At 41.8% G+C, this 19,385-nt stretch overlaps 1 protein-coding gene across 3 annotated transcripts in view; it reads right to left on the bottom strand.

Moving 5' to 3' along the window:
* Positions 1 to 18,623, bottom strand: part of adamts14 (ADAM metallopeptidase with thrombospondin type 1 motif 14) — a 113,067-nt gene extending 94,444 nt beyond the window's left edge. For all 3 annotated transcript variants that reach the window (XM_062976221.1, XM_062976222.1, XM_062976223.1), the window contains exons 1-2: positions 18,300 to 18,623; positions 13,913 to 14,331 (exon numbers count right to left, since the gene is read on the bottom strand). In XM_062976221.1, the coding sequence (XP_062832291.1) occupies positions 13,913 to 14,331; positions 18,300 to 18,387 (507 nt within the window). In that variant the 5' untranslated portion in view covers positions 18,388 to 18,623. The remainder of the gene's footprint in view (positions 1 to 13,912; positions 14,332 to 18,299) is intronic.
* Positions 18,624 to 19,385: the final 762 nt, after the last annotated feature.

Genomic DNA, 19,385 nt, shown 5'->3' with positions numbered 1-19,385 from the left:
AGGGGGGAAATGTCAAATAATATATTTCAAAACACAGCCATGATCCGAGGGGAAGAGTGGGAAAATACAGATAGGAATAATAATGCTTTCATATCACTGGTATTGAGAGAGATGAAAAGGAGGTGTGCGTAAGAAGCATGGCTATGTTTTTCTTTCCTTTTGAAGGCCAGAAGGCATGATATGAAAAGGACTCAACCAAAGTGCTCTTTCCTTTTGGGCATAATCAGGGAGGAATATCATGCAAACCATTTATCTTTAGAATAAAGCTCTCACTACTAGGTTAACTCTGTAAATGCCCCTACCCTGACACCCTGATTCATTGTTTGGACAGAAACTGCAGTTCTTCCAAATGAGTAAGTTGCTAGAAGAGTCTATACCATAATTCCAGAATTACTACCCTATATGGTTACACTGGTATTAATGCAACAAAATTCAAAATCCATGAAACAGTGTTATCTTTATTGGACCAACTAAAAAGCATAAAATACTGCACATCATGCAATCACTCAAAACTTAATCAGCTTCATCACAGAAAGGTGTTAAAATTATACAGAAGAAAAGTGATAATGTTAGAATCACAGCCCTGTCATATATAACTTCTGTTGTCAATTAAAGTTTCTAGAAGGATTTTATTGCAAGCTGAGGCCACTCCCCTTCTTGGCCATTTGGGAATCAGGGACAATGGGGCAGGAAAACATTAGCAAAATGCAAATTCATTAGCAGCAGCAGCAAAGTATATTCAATTGAGATCTAGGGCCCTTCTACTCAGGCCCTAAAATGCAGAAGAAACTGGGATAAAAGGGGTGGTGGCTAAATGACATTTAAAGGAAAATGCACACTGATTCAGATTAACAGCTGAAAAACATGTGCTAAAAAGGTGCATTTAAAACCTGATTTCAGCTGAAAAATGTTCATATTCATATGATCCTATAACCCTGAAGTCAAGGAAAACACATGATGTTGACTGCTCCAGCACATGTGCGTATATTAAAATCTCTAAACAGCAGATCCAGGCTGTAAACAAATGGAGCCATGAATAAACAGGTAGCTAAATGGAAACACAACTACAATGATAACTCTCTGCAACTATTCTTTTGTTTTGATGTCTATGAAATTAAACAGAGCTTAAATTTACAGTAGGGTGAGGAGAGATAATAAATCTATTTGTGTGCACATTTAGATATCCGCATCAGTGCATTTCAGGTCTAGTGAATCTCGGAGAGTCAATTAAGTAAATTTCTGCCAGATGTCTCCCTTCCATCTTGCAGATTTCTAAAATCCATTAAAAATGAAGGTGGTAGAGTGGCAGGGGGTTGGACTAGATGGCCCATGTGGTCTCTTCCAACTCTATTATTCTATGATTCTATGACAGTGGGGAAAATTTTACCGGGACTGACAGGTCTATGTTTAGACTTGCTGTCAGGTCTTTGCCCCCATTTCTTTGCCCCACTCTGATTTTGCCCCACTTCTTTGACCTGGATTATGATGCTGTCTGGAAGTACCTCTAGGCAATCTGTATCCTGTTCAAGATAAATTGCCCTTTTGTTGTATATTGCTCCATGGGAAACAGTGACTACCCTTGAATATGAATATATTTCCTGGATTTGAAGACTTTAGCTGCAAAAGTGGAGCCTTTAACATAAGGGAGTTGATCAACTGGGACTTAACTCTTTGAGGTTTCTACCTCCAAGAAAGGTAAAACTCTTTCATTTAAATTACTATGAGAAGAAGTACAGTAGAGTCTCACTAATCCAAGCCTCGCTTATCCAAGCCTCTGGATAATCCAAGCCATTTTTGTAGTCAATGTTTTCAATATATTGTGATATTTTGGTGCTAAATTTGTACATACAGTAATTACAACATAACATTACTGCGTATTGAACTACTTTTTCTGTCAAATTTGTTGTATAACATGAAGTTTTGGTGCTTAATTTGTAAAATCATAACCTAATTTGATGTTTAATAGGCTTTTTCCTTAATCCTTCCTTATTATTCAAGTTATTAGCTTATCCAAGCTTCTGCCGGCCCATTTAGCTTGGATAAGTGAGACTCTACTGTATAGACTTGCTATTCAGAAATGTATGCAACTGATCTACCTGAGCTAGGACTAGAAATTAGATTTAGCTCTTCAGAATAAAATGAAATTAACAATTAGTTGTGCTATACATTTAAGATGGCATATGGCTCAATCCTTCATGTATTTTCCTCTTTACACTAATGGAAGGCAGGTGGGAGAATTTGAATTATTTTTTGTTTAATGTGTTGCTGAAGGCCTTCATGTCCACAATCATCGGGTTGCTGTGAGTTTTCAGTCTGTATGGCCATGTTTCAATACTATTATCTCCTTTCATTTCACCTGCATCTGTGGCAGGCATCTTCAGAACAAATCTCTGAAGATGCCGGTCACAGATGCAGGCAAATCAGGAGAGAATGCTACTGAAACATGGTCATACAGCCTGGAAAACTCACACCAGCCCATTTTTTTATTTATTTAAAGCTGGAAGGGACAGTGCAAGATTTTTTCCTGAAAACTTTTCCCAACCCACTTTCAAATCCTGACCTTTAACAATGCCTTCTGATCTAATTCCTGTAACAGTTCTGGCCATGACATCCATCTGGTTTGGCAGACACTTTAGTGTTATGGTTACTGGCCTGTTCTTAGCAGGAAAACAGCCAACACTAGGAAAACGTGCCAAGATGAGGCAGCATTTCTGTGATGTCTACAAACTAGCAGCAGCTTAGAACAGAAAGGGCTGCAGTTCTACAAGACGGCACACAATTTCCATACAAAAAATCCCAAGGCCAATCTTTGTCATCTCCAGGGATGTCTGGGAAATATTCCAATCTGAAACACAGATTAACTGCTGCAGAAAAGTCCAGTTCAAATCAGCCAGTGGCCTACTGGGTATAAGACAGATGGATACATTTTACCTTTTGAAATGTGGCTGCAAGTCTAAAAATATAACAAGAATGTTAGCTAACACTTCAATTCAAGTTAAGATTATAGCAAAACAAAGACTCCTGGCCATTTCCGAACCTGCTAACCAACTTGTTCAGACAATAAGCAACAGCTGGCACAGCTATGGCTGTGGTGCTGTTTTTCAAATTAATAACATGGTTTGGCCTCCAGTTACATGAGAATTAGAACATCTAATTTCCTAAACCACTTTGAAGGATTTGATCCCATATGCATAATTACATGGTTGAGAAGCAGTTGAGAAAAACGTTAGTGTCTGCATGAGAAAGGGGGTCTGGAGGTATTTCTTCCTAAACATCCTACAATTATGTGTGGTTTTACCTGATAGTCTGTCTTCAAAAAGAAACCACAGAGGAAGAGGAAGAGAGAAGTTACTATTGTTGTAATACTTTATACCTTTTCATAATTTTAAGATGCATTTTGTCCCATTTTTCTCAACAGTGGAACCAAAGGCATTTTACAAATCATGAAAAGCAATACAAATTAAAAACATACAAAAACATCAGTAAATACGCACAAATATGCATATCACGCAAATATATATAATCTTAACAAATAAACAACCTCTAGAGTTAAAACCATTTTAAACTCTTGACACAATATTTCAAAAATCAACAAAACACCACATTGTTAAAAGCCCATCACAGTCAGTTCCTAAAAGCCTTGTGGAAAAGGGAAGTTTTCACTTGCTGGAAGAAAGGGATCAAGGAGGAAGTCATCCTTGCCTTTGCTGGAAGAGAGTTCTAAAGTCTGAGAGTAGCCACCAAAAAGGCCTCCTTCCTTCTTCTTACCAACTTGCCTGGGAGTAGAACCAAAAGAAGAGCCATGATAGCAGAGCTCATATAGGAAGATAAATGCCTTCAAACTGCCTGGACCTGAACACCATATGGCTTTATAGTCCAACCAGTACTTTGCATTGTGCCTGGAAGCAGGCTGGAATCCAGGAGACCAGCTGCTGCAAGGGAGTTTTATGTTCCCTGTGGCCAATACCAGGGCTTGTCTACACCAGTCTAATCTACACTGTCAACCCCACTTTAAGCAAAGTCAGGATTTTCTGGAAACTCCAGAGTATCCTGGGGCTCAGCAGCCCTCTGGACAATTGGTTTCGGTCCAAGCCTTTGTACAGACAGCCATCAGGGCCGGGCTTTAGCACAGCAGGTTAACCACTAGTGGCAATAAATCTTGCCAATCAAAAGGTTGGCAGTTTGAAGCCTAGGTCAAGTGACCGAACTTCAGCCCAGCTCACTGCCCACATAGCAGATCAAAAACAGCTATGAGTAGATAAATAGGTACAGCTTAAGCAGGAAAGTATTTTAATGGCATCATAAGGAAATACCAAAAAAAAATGCCGGCGATCAAAAAAGGAGGAAGTCTGTGAACAGGGCACTTCAACATGGAGGATGGAGCGCCAGCACACACACACACCCCCGGTGGCCGGAATCGAGCACAACCTCCAGGACGCCGAAGATGGGAAATGCCTATATACATCTATCTGTACTGCTGTCTGTCCTATCTGTGCATAATGTTATTGAATGTTTGCCGTATATGTATTCTGTGATCCGCCCCGAGTCCTCTTCGGGGTGAGAAGGGCGGAATATAAATACTGTAAATAAATAAATAAATAAATCATCCTGATCTGCATAGGAAATCACTTCTAGCCAAGTTCATCCCCATGACACCACCAACATCACTTCCAGTCAAGCTCTATGCAAAATGAAATTGTGCTCGTGCCTGCTGATGTCAGAATTTGTCACCCGGACAATGTTGACAATTATGCAGACACCCCATTCAGACATCAGCAGACACTCTCAATTGAGCTTTGTGGCTGGCTGAGAGCAACGACACAGAGGACAAGATAGCAGGCCAGTGGAGATGACATGGCCCTGGTCGATATAGATACTGGCCTCAGTGTCAGCACATACATGCTGGATCAGGAGTTGCTCCAGGTAAGATTTTCACCAGAGTAACCTGCCCAGTGTAGCTGCAGCCCCGTTAGCAATAGCGTTGTGAATTCGGGGTAAACCTTACCCATTTCATGTCCCGGCTTTTGGTGGGAGCCCCGATCTATATTTTGGGAGTGTCCAGAAATCATGAGGGCAGATATCTGCTGTCACTCTGGGGTGCCGAAAGATCCATTTTCTATCAGCCCGTTATGGGGGGGGGGGGGCTTCCCAGGCTCCCCTTCCCACATACTTTAAGGAAGTTTCTTCTTATCTGCTGTTTCTTTCTACTCTAGAGGAGGCACTCGGCTATATGTAATGGCAGGCGCATATGCTTTCTGGGTCTGCACGCCACACAGGCACTCTTTCCAAGACAAGGAGGCAAGTTCTGTTTCTTACTCTAGAGGATGTGCTCAACTGCAGGGACTGGCAGGCGCACGCGCTTTCTGGGCCTGCACACCACACCCGTACTCTACTTGGAATGAGTGTGTGTGTATGGCCCAGAAAGCGCACGTGCCTGCCAGTGCCTGCAGCTGAGCATCTTGTCTAGACGAAGAAATTCTTGCTCTAGAGGAGGGAGGTGCTCCACACACACACACTCTCTCTTTTAAGGAAAGGAGACAAGTTCTGAGAGGCACTTGGCTGTAGGTGTGCGTGCTTTCTCTCTTGAGCTATACCATGCCAGCCAGCCACACACTCTTTCCATTCCAAGGCATTTTAAGGAGGCTTCCCACTTCCAGGTAGAGAAGACCAATGACCTCCTAGAAGAGGAGAGTAGTTTTCAGGGAATGAGGGTTTACTTTTTGTTGGCTGGAGGAGTAATAAAAAGATTAAACTATGATGCCAAAAAAGCAGGCTTGGAGCCAGAACCCAGCTGATTTTTGTACAGGGAGAGGGGTTCCCATTATGTGCTCCTTAAGTCCTGAAAGAAATGAAAGAACAAACGAAACGGGAGAAAGAAATTCCGTGCACAGTTCTATTTAACAAACAGCTCCTCTTGCCAACTAGCTTCTGAACACTTTCAAAGGCAGCCCCATGTAGACTGCATTGCTGTAATCCATCCAGAATGTAACCAAGACATATGTCACTGTAGCCAGATCAGATATCTCTAGCAACAGACATAACCGGCACATTACCTTCAACAATGCAAATGCACTCCAGACCATCACCTGAGTCTCCAAGACACTCAAGGTGAGTCCAAGAGTTCACTCAAATCCTATCTTTGTCTTCAGAGGGAATGTTTGCCCATCTACTATAGGATAATTCATTCTTCACAGACCATTCAATAGATCAAGAACAACTTAATATTAACTTTGTCTAACCTCATCCTCTTCATTACAGACATCAGACACTGATGTAGCACAGAAAGAATTTCTTTGGAATTAAATGGAAATGACAAATGTTTTTAAGCAATATGGAAAGCAAAACAATGTGCTAAATCTTTAAAAGATCTGTGTGTGTGGACATGCTCGTGTGTGTGTATGTGTATATGTGTGAAAGAGAGAGGGGGGAGGGAGGAAGAGGGAGAGAAAATGAGAGAGATAACTACACAAGAAGATGCATTTGTATCTGGTTCTTCACTACCTAGACATATTCGCAAAATATATTTTAAAACTACTGTTCCATATGATGCGAAATAGAGACAATAGCTCATGTGATTGACCAGAAAGGTGGCAGATGAATAGAGCATTAACTCTAATGAAGTTCTAATGAAATGCCCCTAAAGATGAATGTGATGGATTTCTTTAATCCAGCAAATTCCCCTTGTGATATTTCTGATGGATGTCCCACCCAAACAATTGTAACTATTAATAGAGAACAATGGTTTACAGCAGAGAAAACTCCTGAGACCAAGAGATCCAATACACAAAATCTCACATGTTTTGAACATCATTTAAAATGGTTTTACCTCTCATTATTCTTGTAGGAAAGATTTTTATTATCCCATTACAAAGAAGAAAAGAACAAGAAATGGACTTCTATCATAGTCCTTACATGTTTTGTGTTCAATAAATTTAGCCAGCCCATTAAAATTCTTGAATTATGTCAGGAAGACTGTTTTTTTAATTGTAGCACTTGTAAAACTTTATAAAATAACACTTTGTAAAACAATATTGGACATCTCCTCTCTTGCTGGCAGACACTGTTACAAGGGTACCTAATGTCCAAGCATGTTTCTGAAATCCTAGCAGATCAATCAATGGAAGATGAGAGACAATCTGACCGACTCCAAGAAATATGAAAGAGCTCCACCAATGAAGTCTCAAATTCTACTACTGTGGAAATGTATTGCATGAAGCGTGTGTTACATTACAAAGTTTTAGCAACTAAAAAAAAATTAATACAAAAATGTGCATCCAGGAAAAGAAAGTTTACAATTAACCAAAGATCTATATAGTTCCTTAATAAAAGCATTTCTAGGAAATTCCACAGTACAGCATAATCCCTATATCCACAGAACGGATATATGTAATTTTACTTGTAATAATTTCAGTTATTCATTTAGGGCTTCTTAATGGGACGAATAATCAAGACACTTTCTTCTCAGTGCCTCGGTTATTTGTCCCATTGAAAATAAGAGGGTTCACTATTATAGGGTTTCACATATCCACGCAGTCTGGTAACATATACCCATGGCTATAGGGTCCATACTGTACACAACTTAGGGCACAGGACTCATACCTATTTGTGTAACATTCACAATATATTGTTTCAGTCTTCAGTCTTTCAAAGTCAACATCAACTGAACCAGCTTCCTTTTGGTTCACACATCCCAGTTTCACTTGACATCTGCTTACTGAGTTTAGGATTATGGGAGACTTTAATTCTAATATGACACAATGCAATCAGTGCTCGAAATTATTATGAGAAGGCAACTTAAAGACACATAAACACACATTTACTATGACAAAACATTTACCAGCCGTAATATATGTTTCAGACAAAAATAATCAATATAAAGTGATTCCACAGATAATATTTAGAGATATCTATAACAGACAAATAGGTTATCACAATGTGCAATGGCAACACATTAATTCAGGACTTCCAATATTAAGGATATTGGAAACTGGGAAAAATCAACTGAAGACAGTAAAAACACTAATATTGGCACAAAACCATGACATTTCTGTTAACTATAGCACACATGTTTCCTAAAACTATTGCAATACCCTGTCTGGTTATACCATGTCAACACAATCCTAAACCCATCTATCCTGAAGCAAATATCACTGAGTTACAAGAGATTTATTCATGGGTAAGTATGCAAGAAGGGACAACTCAAACTACCTCTGAATATTCCTTGCCTAAGAAAACCCTATGGAAAAATTCATGGGGTGGCCATATGTCAAGAGGCAACTTGAAAGCACAGCTATATATATATACATGTAAAGTGCGTTTTATTATGGAGTGAACAACAAAACCACTGAACCAAATCACACCAAATTTGGCCACAAAAGACAGTCATCCAAAATATGTCTTTCAAACAAAAAAAACCTAGAAAAATAAAGTCCAAATTAGAGGAGAGGAAGAACTGTATTTTCCCTTTGCTGTCAGTTAGAAGGGTAGGCTCCGTCCACTTTGTCTCCTAGCAACCCCCAGCCAAGGACAGCAAGGGTTCAGTTAGGCCTCTTCCACACTGCCTATAAAATACAGATTATCTGATTTGAACTGGATTATATGGCAGTGTAGACTCAAGGCCCTACCACACACCTATATAACTCAGACTGCCAAAACAGGATAATCCACAGTATGGGCTTTGAACTGGAATATCTTGAGTCCACACTGCCATATAATCCAGTTCACTGTGGATTTTATTGTCAAGACCCAGGCTACGGAGCACCAATAACCATGCGCAGAGGCCAGATTCTATCTAATATCTTTATTAAAGGAATATATAAAGTCAACAAAAACAAGTGAAGAATAAAGTTCAGAAGTAGACCTTTCAGGGAAGGTCAAATATAGTCCAGGAAAACAATGTCCAATATGAGATATTAGAGTCCAAAGTTATAATCCAATAACCGAAACACACACTTTGCCAAGCAAAGTGTGGGGAAATGACAAGGTCCTTTAGTCCAATGGAGCTTGACAACAAACTGGATTCTTGGCAAACAAGGCTTGATACGAGGCAGCAAGAAGCAAGAAGCAAGAACGTGGTCCGTGACGAAGTCCGGGGAACAAGGCTGGCTTGGAACTGGTACAAGATCTGTGGCAAGGTCCTGGAAACAAAGGAACTGGAGTAGCGTAGTCTACAATCGATCTGACTCCAGAAGCTGACGAATTGACTCCGCAAGGATCCCCCTTGCGGGAAATAGCTATATAGGATCTTGTTTTCCCGCCAAGGAACACTTTCCCTGGGGAACAAGAAGTGAAACCCAAACTGTGTCCAGATGCATGACTCCTTAAGATTTCCCAAGGGAAACAGGCTTAATCAGCTAATTGTCTGGCAGCGATCCTGGCGCTTCGGCGACTCGCCTCCCGAGCGCCTCTATCTCGATTATAATTATCCCGGCGAGAGAACGGGGGAGAATTCTGCCCAAGGCTTGTTTGGCTGACTTCTTGAGGGCAAACATCCTGCAGGTGCAGGGGCTCCGATTCTGGCTGAATCGGTGGGAAACCAAAGTTTTCCTCTTTGTCTGTCACCATAGTACTAGGAACAGGACTACATGGCCCATGAGACATCACATTTATACAGTTTTGTAGAACGGGCCTCATATAATCCAGTTCTAAGAAGATTATATAAGATTATAAATATAATATATAATAATTACTGGAGTATAATAATACAGAACAATATAATCTCTAAAATCAGGACAGTAAATAATGAGCAACACTCTGAAAACAGGGAAATTCCAGACAGGAAACAACCAGGGCCAGCTAACACCTCCCAAGAAAGGATTCCCCCAGGTAGGAAGCAGCCAGGCTTTGAAGCTGCAAGGCAATTAAATGCTAATCAAGGTGACTAATTGCAGCATTCATACTTGCTGCACTGAGACTATTCACTGCTATTCAACCTGGCCAACCAAGAATTCCACAAGGTAGAAAGCAGCCAGGCTTACAAGCAACAAGGCTATTCAGTGCTGTTCAACCTGGCCAACCAAGATTTCCCCTAGATAGAAAACCCTCAGGTTTTGAAGCCATCCGTCCCATTCAACCTGGCCAACGAAGGATGCCTCTATATAGAAAGCGACCAGGCTTTGAAGCAGCGAGGCTATTCAATGCAATTCAAATTGGCCAAAAAACAATTCCCCTAGAACGCAAGTACCCAGCCTTCCAAGCAGCAAGCCTATTCCATTGTATTCCAGCTCACCAAACAAGGATTCACATAAGAAGAAAACGGCCAGGCTTTGAGGCTGCAAGGCTATTTACTGCTATTCCACCTGGTCAACAAATAATTCCCATAAGCCACAGCAATGTGTGGCCAGGCACAGCTAGTATTCACATATACAATAAGTGTGCATGGGACTATAGTCAAAATTTACTTAAAATAACTAAATGAGCTTCAATACCAAATCAATACTATTGGAGACATGCTTCCTGCACCCAGATGATTTGTCTCTTTGTCAATTAAATGAAAAATGTGCCTGGAGGCAATAGACAGAATGATGGTATGGATTCTTTCTCTTTAAATGTCAATAGTATGTTTGTTTATTGAAAATATAGCCATCCTTCCTATATATAAACCACAGACTGGAGACCTTTTTAAAGAATACATAAAAATGTAAAGAAATGAACAAAAGGTTTAGCAGTAAGAAGAAATAAAAGACAAAAGAAGGGAAGGTTCATAAATAAAATATGAATAATTGGGGAGAAGATAGGTAGAAAAACAAAATCAAAAGATGACTATGTGAATTCTAATAAATTGCAAAGAAGAAGAATGGAAGTACAACCCCCCTTTAAATGTTTTCCCTCATTATCCATTTCCCTTTCATGTTCCCTCATCCCTTCCCTGTTCCTCCTTCCCCCTTCCCTTCCCCATACAAAACCTAAACCTTCCCTTCTTTCCAAATTTTTCCTACCTGATTTTATTCATGTTAGTAAAATATCAATAAAAATGTATTTTTAAAAAAAGAAAATATAGCCATCCTTCCCAAGGCAAAAAACAGTCTTGGATTTAGAACACATACAACATACAGAAACATATAATTAAATAAGGAAACAAATCAATATATGGCATACAATAAATCGATATACCATGAAGATGTAGACGTAGATTCTATACATACATAAAGGAGAGCTATTGTGGGGTAGTTGTAGAACTCTGGAGACCAGGATTTGATTCCTGCTTAGCAATGGAAACTCACTGGGTGTCTTTGGGCAAATCACATTCTCTCAGAGGAAGGCAAAGACAAATTGCATCTCAACAAATCTTATCAAGAAAGCCCTATGAGAGAGTTGTCTTAAGGTTGCCATATGTTGCAAATGACTAGAAGGCACACAAAAGTAAAATATGCCACCATAGTACTTGCTTTCTATAAAGGTGGGACTGTGACATCAGAGCCCCTGGTGGTGCAGCAAATTAAACCACTGAGCTGCTGAACTTGCTGACGGAAAGGTCGGCAGTTCGAATCCGGGGAGCGGGGTAAGCTCCCACTGTTAGACCCAGCTTCTGCCAACCTAGCAGTTTGAAAACATGCAAATGTGAGTAGATCAATAGGTATCACTCTGGCGGGAAGGTAACGGTGCTCCATGCAATCATGTGAGCCACATGACCTTGGAGGCGTCTACGGACAATGCCAGTTCTTCAGCTTAGAAATGGAGATGAGCACCAACCCCCAGGGTTGGACACGACTAGACTTAATGTCAAGGGGAAACTTTTACCTTTATGACAGACAAGGCCTGTTCTCCAAATTTTCCTTGGAGGAGCACACAGAGAAGGGCCCCTGCTGCTAGCCTCATATACAATGCAGAGATCAAACTACAGATTGAATCTAGACTAGAAGCAATTGGCAACAAATGCCAATAATCATATCTATGCAGACATACAAATGCATGTGTGTGTGTTTGTGTGTGTGTGTGTGTATGTATGTATAAACATACACACACACACACACACACACACATACACACACATATATCATCCTCCCACACACATTTGTATGTATTCCAACTGAATCAATGGAAGTAGCAAAAGTCTTCCCCTATGATCTGCAACTAATCCAATGGGTCTACTCACTACTTATTCTAGGCATATGCTGCCCTGGAGTGTGGTGGAGTCTTGGTCTTTGGAAGTTTTTAAACAGAGACTGGATGGCTATCTGTCAGGAGTGCTTTGAATCCTTGCATGGCAAAGGGTCGGCCCTTGTGGTCTCTTTCAACTGTATTATTCTACAATTCTGTATTCTATTTGGGACTGGCAAATGGATTTAGGACTCTGCTCATTATTGGCATGGATCGGTGGATGTGGTATATATAAATATAGAGAAAACTCAAGGGAACTTGGAAGGAAGAGGACCTACAGGATAGAAAGTAACTGCAGAAAGTTGTAGAGAAAAATTCATCAGGTACTAGGGGATGGAAAATGGAATGTTACTGCCAAGAAACATGCCAAACTTCCCACTGATCCCTCTGTGCCCACTTTAGCTGCCAATAATAGGATGCTGGAAACTCTGATGCATTAGGCTGCCATTCAATGTCTAACTAAAATCAAAAGAGGCCACCAACAAATTGGGCTACAACCAGAGCTAGATAAAGGCCTTGATGATTTTCTCATGTTTGCTAACATGCATGAAAGTAATTTCTGTTTCCATTACTATAGGGCAATGATGGCAAGATCAGAAGGAACTGGCACAGTAAAAGTAACCATGGTTGTCTTCCAAAGCCTATCAAAATTAAGAATGGCAAAGATAGTTGATGAGACATGCAATACCGACTAAGGATAGAATTAATTTAACTAGCCTCCTTTTGGTACACCCATCCCAGTTCCAATTCACATCTGCCAATTGAGTTTAGGATTATGGAAGACTTTTGTTTTAATATGAGCCAATATAATCAGTGCTTGAAATTGTTATGGAAAAATACTAATATGCTAGTGTTAGTCATAAACATGTTTGCAAAATGTGAAATATGCTAATATTTATTACTTAGTTGCTGTGAGTTTTCCAGGCTGTATGGCCATGTTCCAGAAGCATTCTCTCCTGACGTTTCAGCCACATCTATGGCAGGCATCCTCAGACTATGTCTTGAGTCAAATGAAGTATTAAAACTGGATACAGTTCTAAGCTATCTGTTAGAACAATGCTTCTCAGGCTATCTGATGTGAGGAGACCATTACTTTTTTTCATTGTGTTAGGGACCAGTACTTTACTTATCCTATTGGCTACTAATGTTTCTTTCTGTCCTGTAAATAGCTCTGGCACTGAGTAACACTGTATCTTCTAACCATGCATCTAGCCTAGAAATGTGGGTATATGGAATAGATCAGAGCTTACTGAACAATGCATACCTATAAATCCACCTTCATTTATAGATAACAGTGCTTGTTAATAGTATGATGCTCAACTGTGTCTTGCATTACCAAGGGGACACTTCCTGATTGACTGAAAATTGATCTCTGCCCTTTTCACTGCCTGAGAAGAGGCCTCAGAAACCACATGGTGCTTTTTACATCTTTACAGGACAGTGGCCTGTGGTGCTCAGAGTTGTCACTGCATCTGGCCTAAAATGTGGCAAAGCTTGACAACTGCAAAGGAGAACCATCCATTTTGCATTTTCCCTAGATGAATATTCCCAACTTGGTTCCTTTCGGACATCATCAGTCTCCATGTTTGCTGAAATTGATGGGATTGGCAGTCCAAAACATTTGGAGGCTTTTCGAACTGCAATTCTCAGTCTCCCATGATTGAGGACATTTTGGAACGTATATTTCTAAAACCTTGCTCTTTGAAGCTCTAGATCAAAGAATTACATTTCTTTTACCTGAAGAAACATAGCAGAGTTTCAGTCTTCTAATACAAAAAAACTAAAAGAAAGGTGGGATTCTCTTTTCACTTACCAGCCCATCACAATTACTGATGGCCACCTTGGCCCCTGGCATGCCTGAGACTCCTCCTGTAAAGACACACTCCTTCTGCAATGGTTCCTGGAAGATCTTTTGGAAGTCCTCTTGCCACTCAGCCAATGCACCAGGAGACACTAGCCGTCGATTGGGCTTCAGGCGAAGATGCAGTTCCTTGCCAAAAACAGTGACATTGAAGTAGTATAAATGGTTCCTGGACATGCCTTGGTTCACAGGGGTGCTGCGGACCACCCTACGCCGATCTGAGTGAGGTGGAGGAGCAGAAGGATGAACAGTTTCCCCCCTCCTTGCTGTCACTGAGCCAGACACCACGTGCGAGAGGAACCGTCCCTGGTAATCTGCACTGAAGGGCACAATCACACCATATTCACTTAGTTTTCCAGACAGGAGGAGCTCTATTGGAAATAAATACAGATAGACAAACTTCAATACATTCAAAGCAGAGAAAACTCTGTGTGTATGTGTGTGTAAAGCCTTCCCTTTCAGAGATGTTCATTGACTCAACCAGCATGGGACTGAACTCCACAGAAAGGGACAAACACCCCCAAGTGAGTCTCATGGGTAAACTATTGATCAAGTCATTGAGTATCACAGAGATATTGTGTGCATTTTGCCTTAAACAAAAGTGACTGCACCCAAACTGGATGAATTCTGCCCCTTGCACAAAATGTGTTGAAATACACTATACTTGGAATGCATGTACCTATTTTAATTCTTTTCTATAATTTCAACTATTTTGCATTAGTTCTGATTTTTCTGATTGTAAGAAAGGACGTGGCAAGATGTTGAAGCAAAGCTCCTAAACACACTGAAAATTTTACTGAATAATTCAGAAAGAACTGCCAGCATATGTTATCTTCACAGCCTTAAGGTACTGAAACCAGTTTTTTTAAAAAAACAATAGTAGTCTTTTCGTAACTTTTAAAAAATTAAAACCTTAGAATCTCAGCAAGTTGCATTTTGTGCTCTAAACTGCTGTTTGTGGTGTTGTTGTTTTTTTTACTGTGCTCCAGAACTGCGGCATATACTGTACATTTGCATCCATGGGTCCAAACAGGAGTACAGCAATGCCCAATGTCATTTTTGGCGCCTGGATGATGATATCATGATAAAGATATTTAGGAAGGATGCATCCTTCACTGGCAAATCCTTCACATTTACTCAGAAACATCTAATCCTGATTGTTTGTTTCCTAGAAGTGCAAAACAATGGCATCACCAAAGTTATATGTGTTTTCTGTGGAGGGGAATCCTAAAAACAGGAAACCATTGCCCATACTTCTTGCTTGCAGAACCTCTATTCTTTCCTGCTCATAAACTGTGATTTATGAAATATCAACTGGATAGGTTCAATGTGGCAGAAGGAATGCACAATGACACACATTTATACCCAGCTAAGACCAAGCATCCAAACTATTCATTGTGCAGCTTCCATGTAGTGTTTCTCCAAAGCAGAGTTTTAAAAGTACATCAGCATAGCGACACAATTTGATCCCAATTGATGCTTTCATTTTCCAATTTCGTAAAGTATCTGCAACAGCAGATTGTAGATTATCACACTAAATGATAAAAATAAAGCAGATGAAAACTTATTAATGTTCGAAAAGGTGGATAATCAAATACCATAATCTTAAGAGGAGAAGCACAACTTCTATTCCTGCGTTGTTGGGATTGATGTTGTTAACTCACTAACTACCCAACATTACACACTTGAGAGAAACAAATATTTTTTAATGGGACCCATTAAAAACAAGTTGACAGCAAGACACCAGAATGAATTCCTCTTCCATACCCACAAAATGTCATCAACTCAGCTAAAAATCCATGGGTCTGACTTCTAAAACAACATGCTGAAGCTGAAAAATACAAAGCTACTTAAAAAATCTAATCCATCAGCAGGCACTAGAAAAGTAAAATGTACAAGTGACAAGCTTAAATCTGCAACCAGGATGTGCCATTCACTTCCAAACTAAAAAGGCACGGGGATATGAAACTATGTGGGGGTTTTCTCTCCCTCTCTTTTTCTATAAAAAGAAATTTAATTGCAGGTAACATAGAAAATGTCATATATGCTTCTGGAACATGGCCATACAGCCCGGAATACTCACAACCTTGTGATTCTAGCCATGAAATCCTTCAACAACACATTGTCATATATCCCTTGCCAGTTTATTGGAACCTAACCCTGAAACCCAGAGCTGAAGGAGGAACAGACACCTATGAAACAAGCTGGATCCTAGACACTGGCCTTTTGCTTTCTTATTCTTGAGCAACAGGTGGTTGTCAAAGATATAAGGTGTCTATATTCATGAAAGTCAAAAACTTTTGAGCAGCAAAATGAATGAATACTATAATACATGAACTCTAGAATATGTTACACACTTTGCATACTTCCTGGAAGCCGTCTGCACTCTATAAGTTAAGCCCTAAAAGACCGTTTAGTGCACCAGCCTGAGACATGATCAAACAGTCAACAGTCGGAAATGCTCTTCTGGATGATGAACCATTATTTTGGTTAACGTGCTAGGGCCAGTCAGTCCAATCTCACTCAAGAAGCAATGCTGAAATTCACATGCCCTCACCCTAGAACCCAGATAGGTTCGCTTTGGCAGAAAAGTCCCCCTGGTGTTCAATGGAACGCACTTCCAAGTGAACATGTATATGCACAGAATTCCCTCTGGTGGAAAGAGGAAAATTGTTCCATTCATATGCAGAACTAAGGTCTCACTAAGACTGTACATTTGGACACAAATGGAACAATGTGCATAGAGGAGGATATACAAGTCAGTGGCACTAAATCTAATGAGTCCTGATGAAGCATGATAGCTCTGATGGCTCCAATCCACCTAGACTTGCACGATGTTTCCAGCCAGAAATCAGAATCAGAAACAGTCCCTATGGGAGACTGCAGTGGTGACAGCTTTGCTTTCAAGGTGCCCAAACTTTTTTCCATGCACAAAATTATTTAAAACTATTCATAAAAGGACCTTTAGACCATGCATATAAAGCATATATATGAAACAGAAACAAATACCATGTTTAGAAATGTGTCCCACCCCCCAAGGGGATAGCTAGCTACGCTATAGAAGTTATGTAGTTTGGCACCACTTGAACTCCCGCCTCTCAATGCTATGAAATCATGGGTCTATGCCTTCTCTGCCAAAGCGTACTAGTTTCTTAGGGTCTTTAGCTTTCTCTGCCAAAGAGTGCTAGCACATCATCAAACTACAGCTCCCAGGATCCCATAGCACTGAGCCCATGGCCATTTGGGTGGTGTCAAATGGCATCCGTTCCATAAAATCCTGGGAGTTATACTTTGGTGAGGCACCAGCACCCTCTGGCAGGGAGAGCTGAAGACCTTGTCAAATTACAACTCCCAGGATGCTATAGCATAGAGCCATGGGTGATTTGGGTGGTGTGAAATGGCTTTCATTCAGAGGATGTGCCCATGAAATCCTTTGGTGAGACACCAGCACTCTTAGGCAGAGAAAGCTGAAGACCTTGTCAAACTATAACTCCCAGGGTTCCCTAGCACTGAGCAATGCATTCACTCTATAGCTATGCCCATGAAATCCTGGGAGTTCTACTTTGGAGAAGCACGAGCACTCTTGGTCAGAGAAAGCTGAAGTCTTTGTCAAACTACAACTCCCAGGATCCCATAGCATTGAGCAGTGGCAGTTTGAGTGGTGCCAAACTGCATTCACTCTATAGATATGCCCATGAAATCCTGGGAGTTCTACTTTGGAGAAGCACCAGCACTCTTGGTCAGAGAAAGCTGAAGTCTTTGTCAAACTATAACTCCCAGTGTCCCACAGTGTTGAGCCATGACCGTTTGGGTGGCATCAAATGGCATTAATTCCATAAAATCCTGTGAGTTCTACTTTAGTGAGGCAACAGAATTCTTTGGCAGGGAAGTTTGAAGACCTTGTCAAACTACAACTCCCAGGGTCCCATAGCACTGGGCAGTGGCAACTCGAGGGGTGTCAAAACTGCAGGGATTCAATATGTGTATCAAGATGTATATCAGGCATGGGCCAACTTGGGCCCTCCAGGTGTTTTGGACTTCAACTCCCACCATTCCTAACACCCTCAGGCCCTTTCCTTTTCCCCCTCAGCCGCTTAAGCGGCTGAGGAGGAAAAGGAAGGGGCCTGAGGTTGTTAGGAATGGTGGGAGTTGAAGTCCAAAACACCTGGAGGGCCCAAGTTGGCCCATGCCTGATGTATATGAAACCATTCTAAAATCAATCCCCTTCCCCTTTAAATCCAAAGAGGCTTCTTCTCCCCGGCCTTTCGGACAGCCCTGCGTCGCATTCCCTCTCCTCAGGAAAGTCCAGCCACTCTTTCAGCGCGCGCCTTCTGCCTACCTTGGGCTCGGGCTCCTCTGCCTTGGGCCAGCCACCAGTGGAGAGGGACCAAGCAGGAGAGCATCACATAGAGGGGCGGGTAATCCATTTGGCAAGCGAGGGGCGCTTTCTTGCTTCCCTTCCTTCGTCCTGTCAGCGGCAGGAGAGCCGGGTCCCCAGCTGGCCCCTCAGCCTCCGCCGCCGCCCGGGACGCGTCCCCTCCTCCTCCTCCATGCAAAGCGAATGGGCAAATGAAACGCGGAGCTTGGTGCCAGCTGAGGGGAGGCGACGGAGGGGAGGTCCCCAGCTTGAGTGACAGCCGGGCGGGCCAGCGAAGGAGAGGGAGGGGGGCTGCCAGAGTGAGCTGCCCCTCTCCCCTCCCTCCCTCCCTCGGGAGTGAACGAGAGAGAGGGGGGAGACTTTCCATTGCACGTGGCGCTTCCAGCGCTCCTCAGTACGCCATTGGTCAGCCCCCTTCGGCCAAGCCCCGCCCACTTCTAAGGACCACAACCCCAAAGAACTTCGGTGGTTTCGTCTCTTATCAGAAGGATGGGGCGCGCGCGGAAGGCAGCGCGAGCCTTCCCGGGTTCTGTTGCTTGCAAAGGTCCTTGCCTCTGCAAAAGCGCGGGGCTGTTTATTCCAAAACCTGGGGAGAGGGGTTGCTTTGGTGGAGTTTCGAAGCAGAGGCTAGATGTGCCTCTGCTAGGAGTGCTTGGATTGTTTTTTCCATACCTCACAACCTCTGAGGATGCCTGCCATAGATGTGGGCAAAACGTCAGGAGAGAATACTTCTGGAACATGGCCACACAGCCCGAAAGACATACAACAACTCTGTTTTTTCTTTCTTTCTTGGATTGCATTTACCCCGCTCTATCTTATCCCCGCTAAAACCCTCTGTGGCGCAGGGGGTTAAACCGCTGAACTGCGGAACTTGCTGACCGAAAGATTGGCGGTCCGAATCTGGAGAGCAGGGTGAGCTCCTGCTGTTAGCTCCAGTTTCCGCCAACCTAGCAGTTCGAAAACATGCAAAATGTGTGTTGTCGAAAGCTTTCATAGCCAAGATCACAGGGTTGTTGTATGTTTTCCAGGCTGTATGGCAATGTTCCA

This window comes from Anolis carolinensis, chromosome 3 (assembly GCF_035594765.1).
Source record: "Anolis carolinensis isolate JA03-04 chromosome 3, rAnoCar3.1.pri, whole genome shotgun sequence".
NCBI classification, from domain to species: Eukaryota; Metazoa; Chordata; class Lepidosauria; order Squamata; family Dactyloidae; genus Anolis; species Anolis carolinensis.
Note: the sequence above shows the minus strand (reverse complement) of the source record. Positions and strands in the feature narration are given on the sequence as shown.